This window comes from Pyxicephalus adspersus, chromosome 3, assembly GCF_032062135.1.
Source record: "Pyxicephalus adspersus chromosome 3, UCB_Pads_2.0, whole genome shotgun sequence".
NCBI lineage: Eukaryota > Metazoa > Chordata > Amphibia > Anura > Pyxicephalidae > Pyxicephalus > Pyxicephalus adspersus.
Window position 1 is genome coordinate 51,489,296 of NC_092860.1, and position 12,763 is coordinate 51,502,058.

General features: G+C 35.4%; 1 protein-coding gene across 1 annotated transcript in view; it reads right to left on the reverse strand.

The window, feature by feature from the left end:
- The window catches only part of DGKQ (diacylglycerol kinase theta), a 94,196-nt gene that overhangs the window by 12,996 nt on the left and 68,437 nt on the right, over positions 1 to 12,763 (reverse strand). Inside the window, exons 14-17 of the mRNA XM_072404560.1 lie at positions 11,669 to 11,707; positions 9,638 to 9,753; positions 4,386 to 4,537; positions 1,922 to 2,070 (exon numbers count right to left, since the gene is read on the reverse strand). Coding sequence (XP_072260661.1) covers positions 1,922 to 2,070; positions 4,386 to 4,537; positions 9,638 to 9,753; positions 11,669 to 11,707 — 456 coding nt within the window. The remainder of the gene's footprint in view (positions 1 to 1,921; positions 2,071 to 4,385; positions 4,538 to 9,637; positions 9,754 to 11,668; positions 11,708 to 12,763) is intronic.

Consider the following 12,763-nt stretch of genomic DNA (forward strand, 5'->3'; position numbering starts at 1 on the left):
TGAACTCTAAACAAAAAAGCTGTATTAAGTCCAATACAAAGAAATCTTTATATAATATATATATAATACAATTATATATATAATACAATTATATATATATTATATAAGCTACTGTACAGTTACATTACATTATACACTATTTTTTTTTTTTTTAAAGACTTTTTTTTATAATGTTTAAAAAAAAATTTTTTTTTAAGTTTATTATTAAATTTAATACATTTTGGACATATTTCGGTGAGTCATGCCTAAGAATTATAGCCTACAATCTAGATTAAATTTACATGCAAAAAATGTAACGCTTTTTGCATGGAAGTACGGAAATAATTAGAACACTCGGCGCTCGTGTACACGTCCCTCGACGATTCCTGATGTCAGTGCATGCGCCCGTCGATGGGGGTCATAGCGGGAAATTCAAATATTTTGTATTGGATTCAATACAAAGTCCTGTATCCAATCCAATACAAAATAATACAAAATATATTTATGTGGTTTTGTCTATAGGTATGTGACGTTGGACTCTTAAAATTTACAACACTAGGGAGGTGTTTTAGAAAAATATATTACTATACAGTATACCGAATTAATGCATTTACAGTATTTTTTATTTATGTATTCTTGTTTAAGCTGATTTTTTGTTTTTTATATAATTTTATTATTAAAGTTATTTATTTTATTTTTTTTACATGATTGTATGTTTCATTTACTTTATTATTTTCAGGATATCTACTGGACCCTTGTTCGGACATATTTCTGTAAGTTACAGGTCTACAATTTAAAAAAATTTCATGAAAAATAGTGTACCACTTTTGGTACAGAAATCCAGGCATCAGTGAAACGCCCAGGTGGTTAATGATCGTTCTCATCCCTATATAACACAATATTCCTTGAAAACAAAAGTTTCAGGTCAAAGGCATTATTAGAAATTTTATTACCTGGAATGAAGACTGCCAAACAACATATCTGCGTGAGCTTTTCATATAAACAACATACATTTTTAAAAGGTGGGGCAAGAAGTAAATGCTTATTTTTTTTCTAGTGGGATTTTAAAGAATTTTCAGTTGCTTTAATGCTTGATCCTGCAGGTTTCTACCTCACGCTCTAGTCCCTAGAAGCATTATTTTCCCATTACTTTATTCTCTCACTTTCTCACTCTCTCCCTTCACTTCCCTAGAGCATTAGAGGGAATAAGAGTGCCGGTTGCCCAGGACATGTAGGTAACAAATAAAATTGCTTTAATTGTTTCCCTAGACACAAAGTTAATTATTAAAATAAACCTTGCAGTAATCATTTTTATTTCCCCAGGCAATTTTAAAGTTAATCTTTGTAGGACACCAGCTTTTTGTACCAGAGCTTCTGTGCTGCTGTAAATTCTGTCATCTCCCTAAAGATTAGTTTGGCAACTAGCATGCAGTAATCTTAGCTCTTTTGCATGAGAAGCTGCCAAGAAAACTAACTGCAGAGGAAAAAGAAGGGCTTTTACCAAGCGGTAATGACAGTATGTTGTGCACAAAGCTTGCAATGAGGTAGTGAACAGTCTTTTGTAGCATGTAGGCAGTTTCCGACAATCTTTTTTTTAAATTGTGAGCAATCTTTAGTGGGGCAAACAGGTCAAGTTTAATATATTGTAGGAAAAAAAAAACGTGTGCGCTAAAAAAAAACATTTTTAGTTTCTGTCACACTTTTACTTTGAGTAAGGAATTCAATGGCTATTATGACTATTTTGCCAACCCATTTTTCACTAATTGACATGTGTACATGTGTACATTTCTGTATGGCATGTTAAAGATGACAGGTGTGCAAAAGAGTCATATGTAAAGCAAACATCTCCTTTCCACTTAAGTGTGCAATAGTACTGCAACTCAATGCCAGTTTCAGTACTGCTGCAGGCACACACATATACACACACACTGGGTAGAAATACCTGTTCCAAGAGGTAAAACTGCTATAGATGGTTCTGCGCAGACCAGCTTGTGCCGAATTTCCTCAAGCGCACCAAGTACCCAACCAACGGTACCATCGCCACCACAAACAAGTACTCGGAAAAAAGGGACTTTAGCGAAAGTATGAAATCTGTTATGAAAATAAATTATTTAAAATACTATATATATATATATATATATATATATATATATATATATATATATATACACACACACACATACATATACATATACACACACGTTTAATCTAGATGGATTCTGTTTATACTAAGAGTTACTATGGGCCTGGTTATGTGATCTGTAAATTTAAACTGACAATCTAACAGAAAAGAAACAAATGTCCAAAGGAAGTCAGAAGAGGGACACAAAATAAAGAGTATTTAAGGCATGGTACTATCCAATTTAATTATTCTACCCTATATACATGTCCATATGCCATTAGGCAAAACTGAGATCAGACATTATAATGCAAGTATCCAAAAACCAATTTAAAAATAAAAAAAAAATTATATATATATATATATATATATATATAAGCAATAGGAGGCAAACAAGACATCACTTTTCTGTTAAGATTGTCATTAAAAAAAAAACCAAAAAAAACAGAACATCTTGACATACATATATTTAAAGATATTTCACAACCGACCATCTGTAACAACTACAAAAAAATATAAAAAGAGGGGCTGACAGCTTTTATAAATGTCTGTATTATAAGATATCGAGGGCACTGCTATAAAGATAGACTGAACATTGCAGTGTGTAGGTAGATAGGGTAGATAACTATCCAGGTAAAATGACATTCTTTATTAATTTTTTGTTGGGGAAAAAAAAGTGTAAAGCTTTTAAGTTAAAACTGTGATTAATATTTCTCAGAAGGTTGTATCTTTAAAACTGATCAGCAGAAAAAGTAAAAACATTTAGGAAATTCAGACAATGGAAAGATATATCCACATAGTACAATAAAGCACATTTACTTTCATTCTCACACTTCACATTTTGACTCATGCTAGACAAGTGGAAATGTTGAGTCCTGCCCTAGACTAACAACTTGCCTATTGCTATAGAAACAAATACACAAAACAGAAAACATACATTCCTGAACACGTCATATATTCTACCTGCATTCTGATCTGTCTTTTCTTTTTTTTTTTTTTTACAAGTTTGGAACTTTACAAGGCGATCTAGTAAGCATGCAAATCACAAATCCCTGTGACTCAAGCCCTGTTTTTTGTCCAGCAAGATAACTCATAATTATATGTTGTTAGAAATTTTTGTAGACAGATATCATTTCAAACATGCTTAAAAAGACACGGTCATCTTCAGGGCAAAATGACATTGTCTGTGTAAAGGCTCCTCAACCCCTATTCTAAATCCACTGACCCTGTCCAGAGTCTGCTAGCAGCAAGTCAGATTTTGTTCAAGCTTTTCTGCCATTTTTAATGTATTAATTTACATAGAACAAATACAGATAACACGAACACTGTGCACCAGAGAAGCTTGCAACCTAAAGTGGTTTTATACTGTAAGCTCCCCTGGTGCACAACAATAATGTTCTCTGTATTTGCTTGTTTTATGAAGATGAAAAGTTACTAGCAGCAAAAAAACCTTCAGTCTGACCTGTTGCTGACATAAAGAGGGTTAGGCATTTTCTAAGTACCGAGGCATAAAGAATAAATTTATCAAATATACATAAGGAAGCAATCCCCAGAACAGAGTCTCAGAGGTTCTGGAGATGGCATAATTGTGTGCAAACGGATAAAGACCAATGAGTAGAATGTAGTAGAATGCTGGACAGGCTTCCTTTCTGACCCCTGCTAGCTTTTTTGGGGGGAGAGAGGGGGCAGAGTTAGCATTGCTGTATGGATTTATGTTTTATGGTTATGTGTAATACTTTATGACAAAATCTATACTATATAGTATGTATAACTACTCTGCGCTGTGAAATAGTAACAGGACAGAGACGAAAAGAATATATGTCTATGTGTATTTGATGGCTTATGTACTGAATAATCAATCAATACACTTCACTTTTTGCATGAAAAACCTATGAGCCTCAAACCTCTCTTTCCTCTATATTCATTGATTGCTGTATGGACAAACATTAATGGAAGGGCTTGTGATTCATATGGCCATTCTTGTGTTATTACTCCAGCAGGCAACAGGTGGCAACATTGAGCCAATGGCTGCATGGCAGTGCGGTAAGTAGCCAGCACGTAGGAGCTTGTATATGTATATGTTAATCAAGGTGCACACTAAAAATAGCATATATGCAAGTAATTTCTGTAGCCAAGCGTTAGCTCTCACCTTGAACCTTTCCAACTGTCCATTTGATATAAAGAGACAAGTTTTACCCTTTATCTGCATTATAGCAAAATTATCAGCTGGAGAGGCTATACATTGTAAATTGCTTAAATGCACATGGCATAAAATGTACAGACATACCCAGGGAGAGGACCCCCATTCGTCAGTTCAAAGACTTGATGTGGATTTAGGAGTTTGCGGAAACTGGAGAGGAGGTCGCGGCCCTTAAGGCCTCCACTCTTAGGGTTTACAAATACCAGAAGGGGACATGAACTCTGAGGTAATTTTTCATGCTGAAAGAGAACACAACAAAAAAAAAAAGATTAGATAAAAATATTCCCTACAAGCTGCAGAGCATATTATACTGTCAGGATAAAACCGTGTTTAGAAGAAGTAAAGCAGACTTATCTAATAAAAGAGTAAACCAAGCTAAACCAAACTTCTTGTGTACATGGTCTTTCAAACTAGTTGCTTTACGAGTTGATGTGAATGCAAACACATCTCAAATGCTCACGTTCCTGTAGCCTAGAGTCCTTATTTACACTATACTTCCTTCAGTGAATATACTGAACACAAAGCACAATGTTATTTTCTACTCTTTAAAGGACAAGTCCAGGTTTACCTGCACTAAACTAAAACTGGACTATCCATCCCTCTGCACCATCACTGTACAGCAGCCCCTTGTTTACTTTTCTCTGCTACACAGCCACAACATTTTCTCAATCCCCAATCTAGTATAGAGAATTTTACAGTTTTGCCACAAAATAAGAATCTAGGGTGAGTTTGGCAGGCAATTTTGTGAGGATTAGGGTAGTTAGATTAGCTAAACAAGGCCTTGCAAGGTTCTTAGATGGATTAAATTAAATGGTATATTGGATTTTAAACCTACCCAGCAGATAACTGTATGGCAAGTTGTAGACAGAAAACAGCTCTGGTGACTCATTACTATCTATTTAGATAAAGAATGACATCAGACATTGAAAAAAAAAATGAGAGAGCCAAAAAGGGTTTTTTTTTGGCAACCTTTACAACTAATCTACAAGGTGCTCCCCTATATATCAGTTTTTGCCAAAACGCCCCGTCCTTGCTAGATCATTTTTCATTTGTTTTCTAGCAAATTTGGGGCTGGCAATAACTAATAAATTTACACGCAGGACAGCTTTTTTATTTGTATATGTAATACATGAGGCATTGTTCAGGTCTTTCAAGATGTGCATACTTATTTTTTTTATTTGGCCATACAATAGTACAACCAAACCCCCTGATAAAGATCTAACCACCTAAAGTTGGATATGAATTTCACAATATTTTTAATAGATTAGACAATAAAACAATGACTAACAGAAATCTACTAAAAATTATGGCATATTTGATTGATGTTTGATCACTGTTATTTGTAAAGAGTGACATTTAGCCAGAAGTGCTACCCAACCACCAGAAAATGGGGGGCTTCCTACCATTTATTGTTGGATGGGCTGGTCGATGGATGCAGGGGGGTAAATCCAGGTATGCAAACCACAACAGGTAGATACAGGGAGGGAAATAAATATTGAACACGTCAAGGTTTTTCTCAGTAGATATATATCCATTTGGGGTATTGCCATAAAATTTACACCAGTTGTCAGTAACAATCCAAGTAACCACACAAAGAAATTAAAACAAATAGAACCATAAATAAAGTTATGTGTAATAAAGTGACAGGGAATAAATATTGAACACAATTACTGAAATGTATTTAATAATTAGTAAAAAAAACCTCTGTTGATAATGATAGCTTCAAGACGTCTCCTAGTCACTAGAAACTAGTCACATGCACTGCTCACATGGAATATTGGCCCATTCTTCTACACAATCAGTCTTCAAATCCTAAAGGTTTTGGGGGCCTCTACTATGAACTCTGTTCTTTTCATAGAATATCAATTGGATTTAAGTCAGGTAATTGACTAGGCCATTCTAGCAGCTTCATTTCCTTTCTCTGAAACCAATTGAGAATGTCCACCCTTGTTTAATCTTTAGCATCCTGGTAAATGGCAGCATGTTCTTATCAAGGATGTCCCAGTATATTTCTCCATTCATCCCTCAATTCTAAGAAGTCTGCTAGTACCATATACTGAAAAACAGTTCTACGCCATGATGTTTCCACCTCTAAACTTCACTGTGGGTATGGTATTTTTTGGTTGATGTGCAGTGCAATTTCTCCTCCAAACATGGTGTGTGGAATGACATCCAAAGTGTTAAATTTAGTCTAATCTGACCAGACTACATTCTGCTAGTATTTCATTGGCTTGCGAAAATATTGTGCAGCAAAGCTTCAACATGATTTTTCTTATGCAATAAAGTCTTGTGTGGTGAGCATACAACTGTACCTGCTAATTCCAGGTCTTTCTAAAGCTCTAATTGAGTGATCCTTGGCTATTGGACAACTCTTCTGAATATTTTTTTGGTTCCTCGGTTTTAAATCTTGTGAGGAGCACTTAGTCATGGCCAGTTTACGGCATAATGAATGTTTATTCCACTTCTAGGTTATGACCCCAAGAGTGCTCACAGAAACATTCAGAATCTTACAAATATGTCTGTTACCAATGGCATTAGTATGTTTTGCAATGATAAGGTTGCAGGAGTCCTAGCAGAGCTTTTTGCTTTTACCCATCATGAGATGCTTCTTATGCGGTACCTTGGTAATGAGAAATCTTTTTATAGGTCATCAATTAGGACTAAACCAACTAAAAATAATATGCACTGATATGGGCTGATAGGATTGCTTTCTATTACACACAGCCTAATTCATGGACGTATTTGATTTTCTGTATTTGTGGATTACTTGGGTTGTAACCGGCATTTGAAGTTAGGCCTAATTCAAGTACAAATTTACAGCATTTTGCTGCCCAAACAAGATACTGGTGGCACACTATAGAAAGAAAAAAATTGAAGGAAGCATGAAAATATATAAACATTGGCAAAACATGCCTAGAAGAAAAATAGCTATTGGGGATGGGGTTAGACTACCATTGCTGAATAAACTTACCTATCAGTCCTGCTGTGTTTAGCAATACACCATAAAGTGCAAGAAAAGAAAGACATAAGTAAAACGTTTGCTTGAGTTTCAAACAAAGAGTGGATAGGTTGCTAGATTTCTAAGACAACACAACTAAGGGGGAGTTATTTATTTGAACTGCATGGGTAAAATACATGCAGGTATATCTTACTTAGTATTTTCTGTAAGCACAAAAACAATAAGATAAAGATCATTAATCTGCTATAGTGAATGTTTTGTAGTTAACTGTAGTTGACTTAACTGTGAAAAATAAATTTGTTTCTCTAAATTAGACCTGCCAGGTAATGCAATCCGTTTTGAAAATACATGCTGTGTAGAAGAAAACTAAACAAAACAGACAAGATGTAAAAAGGTCTGAGAATTACTAATCAGATTCATTTGCAAAAAGCAACAAAGCTTCTTTTTTTTTTTATTACATATTTTACTAATTATAAAGCCTACTTTACATGTCAGGATTCTGTAGAACTTGAAGCAGACCACCTTCCTATTAGTGACTATGCAGCTTTAACATGCTGAATATTTATGTCTCCTATTTCCCATTCACACGTTTCCCTACACTCATTGACAACAGTCACTGATCTAGAGTAATGTTAAAATCTAATTTTCCAACAATATACCAGCACACACATACCCCGATCCTTAGGTTTAAAGATTTTCGGATTGGAGAAAAAAGTATTTAAGAAATCCATAACACACAACGAATATAGAAACATTACAGACAGTGTCAATAAGGGAAAATAAATCAGGATTCCAAAGCTGCAAAAAAAATATGTTAATGAACTATCTACTTCACCTTATGCATTGCAGAAAAAAAGTAGAAAAGTTGTCTTTAAACAAGGTGACCCAGGGTAACTGATTAGTTAAAATTAGAGAAGCTCTTTTGGGCAGTGTTCTCCTGTGTCATTGTATCTGTCTGTCATTTGCAATCTCGATATATTGAACAGTACGGCATAATATGTTGGCGCTTTAAAAATACAGTTTAAGAATAATGTTCACATGAACATCTATACCTTTTTAAACCAACATGAAAAAATAAGATATTTATTATTAATAGCTGCAAAATAAGGAAGTAAAGAAAGAAAACCTACATAAAGAAGTGTCATGCGTCTCCCAGAAGAAAGTCCCTCTTATAATTACAGTAAGCGAGTAAAGGTCAAAGACTTGCCATCATTCACCTAGAAAGTCCCAGAACTAAACAACCTTGCTTTAGTGCATCCTAACTCCATACTAATTACTAATAAATCCAGCCCATTTAAGCAAGCATCTTAAGGAGCTAGAGGGTAGACTTAAGTAACAGATAACAATATTATTCATCATTAATGTATTTATTAAGCACCAAAACATTATACAGGTTTGTACAATAACTAGTAAATGCAGATTATAAATATATATAAGTATACCTGACACAGAGGACCCTGCCAAATCGAGCTTACAGTTTGTAGAGTTTGAATTGGTTGAAGAGGTGAGATTTGAGGGCGTTTTCATTCAAATATGTTAAAGTCTAGTTTACATAGATGCTTTGTGTAGCGTTAAAATCCTGTTTTTCAACACCCAGGTTAAAATTTCTATTCATTGTAGAGCATGTAGCATTTGAAAAAACTAAAATGCACAGAAAAGCTTTTAAAAAACTTACTAAATACTAGTGCTTCTTTTGCAAAATGTCTGCATAAACTACAGTTAAAGGTAGGTGAAAGCCTAACGGGCTGAGAGAGGGATTTCCAGAGAATAGGAGTAACCTCTAAAAAGTTTTGTTACCATTCATGGAAAGACGTAATAGGAGTGGAAGTCATTACAAGCTCACTAAATAGGCAGAGAGGGCTGTTAGGGATGTATTTATGTACTAGATTGAAATGTAAGCAGGACAGGAGGTGTGGAGTGTATTTAAGGCAAATCATAGTAGCACAGCCAGATATTTTATACACATTTTCATTCATTGTTGATCCAACAGTAAAAGAAGCAAATTACCACGGAGAGAGCTGCCTGTGTGCATATATCACATTCCTGGATAAGATACATTAGATGTAGATTAGGAAGAGCATGTTACAAAATGCATTGACAGCAAAAGCAATCAGACTTGTTCTCCCTGCAAGTTAGGACTTCATAGCTATGGATAACGTCCCCTCAATTTTTTTTACCATATCAAAGGCCGGCTACAGCTGCAGTATGCAATGAATCATTTACTTTTCACTCACAAAAAACAAAACAAAAACAAAGCTAAGTTATATGAAAAAACAAAGAGTTATTACACAAAAGTGCTTGGCCCCGCCTAGCCTTATGGCATATTTCCAACATGATTGATTTGCGTCCAATACAGTAAGTATATATTAACTGTACTTACTACAATATGAGGAATGATAACAGCAGTAAGCTGCTTGTTGTTAACAGTTGTGTCTTTCACTAGCATAAATATTCGCTCAGCTTCAGAAAAACAAGAAACCTGCAACACAACAGCACCTGGAAAAAAAGAAGCAGCAGTAATTAGATCCACAATGTATTATACACATAACATATTTACTATATACAATAATTATACATATCATGTATTTATTCTAAAATGTAACTTGTGTGACTATACAATGGCAATACAATACTGAACTTCCAGAGTGTAGTATAGGGGGACCTAGGGCTCTTTTCCTTTCCTCCCACTAAGGTCCCAAATAAAAATGTACTTGTAAGGGTAATCTATAATCTTCTCTTAAATGTATAATTGCATTTGCCTGAGCAGTGAAAAGCCAGGCTTTAAATGTCTGACTACAAGAATCACCCAACCCACTTCACCCCACTTGCATTGTCCTGGCATTCCCCTTTTAGCAAATTACTATCAAACTTAATAATTATTAGGTCCCAGCCTTTAGGGCATAACCTATGATATTCTGTATGCAGGGGCAGTGTATTAAGGATACAGTGTGTAAGAGGCAGTGATGTGAGCTAAAAAATCAATTTCTGCTAAATTTATACTCAATGGGATCACAAAACAGTTCCATAACTGATGGAGAAATCGAGTTAAAGAAAAGTTGACACAAATTATTAAATACTATTAATACAAAAAACAATACAGGCAGTCCCTGAGTTAAGGACATCCAACATACGGACAACTCCTGAATACCTTTGGGGCTTCCCTGGGAAGGGGGCGGTTCCCATGACTTGCAGAAGAAATCTTTTGCTAAACACAGCTGAGCAACATCTTGTAACTTTTTAATGACCAAGACAAACTCTGCAGTTGTTTCTTTTTGCATATCAAAGCACAGCTTGCTCCAAAAGGTAATTAATGTCTAGGCTCCATAATGTTTTTTGCCTTGTTTGTAATTAATTCACAGTAAGGATTTTACACAGTAACTGACACCATGCTGCCTAATAATATGTTGAGACAAACATATGTCCTAACTGCTTTTATTAAAATAATGTTCTGACTTACATACAAATTCAACTTAAGAACAAGCCTACAGTCGTACTGTAGATAACGAGGAGACTACCTGTACTCTGTTTGCTTTTTGCTACTGGAACTTAGAACTAGTATTTAAAAAAAAAAAAAAAAAAAGGTTAGTGTATATGTTTTGGATATAATCTCAGCATAGAGCAAGGGAGGTACTGAGCAAGTGTAAGGCTGTGTATGCATGTCAAATGTCGTCCAGGATAAATAGTCTTACTGCTCACAGTACAGTGTTCCCCCAACGTCATTCATCAATCTGTCATGGCAGATCAATGAATGACCAATTGCGAACAGCCTTTGTTAACTCTCATGGAGGAGGGCACAGTGGAATGCTGCTTGCTTGTCCCTAACGCCTCTCAATAGAGCAGAATGGTGCTGTGTGTACAGCACTCATTCGTTAATCTTTCACTGGAAACGATCACAAAATAAAGAAATTCAGTGTTAACACTGGAGAGATAGTTGTGAGGAATATCTGTCTTTTTATCTGAAACAACTCACAGATGTTATCATAACACAGAGTTATCAGAGCCATAGAAAAAAAAAAAAAAAACGCTTCTCCGGCCTTTGATTGGTCACAGAATTTGTCAGTGACTTTGGACTCCTGGCTCCCTGAGGATAGATCTTTTGCAAGCCCTGTAATGAGGACACAGGGGACACACTAGACTATAGTGCTCACTAGACTATAGCACTGAAATATATTTTGTGTAGCGTTCAATGTTGGGGCAAAATTTGCCATTTTAAATGGCATCTGTGGACTTACATTATTCATCATTCAATGTATGTGCTGTAAACATGGAGATCCCGCAAAGTCACAGTAATTAGGAAGACCTGCAACCAATGCTTTTCTGTAAGATGTCCAGTAAAACGAAATTAAAATTTACTGTTATTACTTTGGAAGGTACCATTATCAGTGTGAAAATACAGCATGATGTCCTTTACCTTGGGGAGCATAGGCTGGAACCACAGTCACCACGTTTTCTGGAAGATAGATTTGATACATTATGACATTAAATAAAATGATGAATGCAATTAACAAAATCTAGACCCAGATCAAAAATATTGTGTTGACCAACACAAATTATTCCCATAATTAACAAACATTACACTTCCTAATTTTGGTGGTAGATGATAAATCATGCTTTTACTTCAAGCGGAACCTAAGTTCCACTTTTAGGTTTCTATGATCAGTCAGGTGGTTACTGCAGAAGAGAACATACAACGTCTCTTAAGCCATAATACCTCCTATCTGCCTGACTGCTCCAGGTATCTGGCAAAAAAAGCTGAGCTGCGTATGTGCAGCGTCAGCTTTGGTTCCAGGGTACCAAGCAATCCCAGCTTCTCCTGCACGGGAGTTAACTTAATCCCAGCCAATCAAGTTGCCTGAAGATCGTCAGGGGAAAGAAGATGGCAGTGCCCTGTGGAGGGACAGGTGAGTATTGCAGAGATTAGTTAGTTAGCTAAACTCCTGGCAGCTATATAAACACATGAATACCTAATTGTTATCTGCTGCAGTTGAAGTGTATTTATACCTTTTTTTTCTTTGTTTTTAAGTAGTTATAGTTTGGAAGCACTTTTTTTTGTTTTTTTGTTTGTTTGTTTAAATACCTCATTACGGAGATTACCTTTCACTTCCTGTCCTGAACACTCGAAAAGTAAAGACAATCGCTTTACAGTGCAAGTGAAATTCCCACTTTGGGGACATGTATCACCACTAGAAGCTTTCTCTTATATTCCTGTTTTGCTGGCACACAAAGTTCTGGATTTACCAGCACTTATATTTGCCTGAAATTAACAATTAGGAAAATCTCTAATGGGGAAACAATGAGTGATTCTAATCTTTAATTAGCATGACACTTCTTTGCACTCTAACAAAGCTGAAAAGACTTATCATCTGTTTCTTCCAGTCTAAGCTTTGCTCTACAGGGAAAGGATAAGGCTGATACCAGATAACATTAAGGTACTAAACACTGCTTGCATTAAAAAATATTTTACCATACACCTTCCTAGGACACAGCAATTGAATGGTCTGCTCTA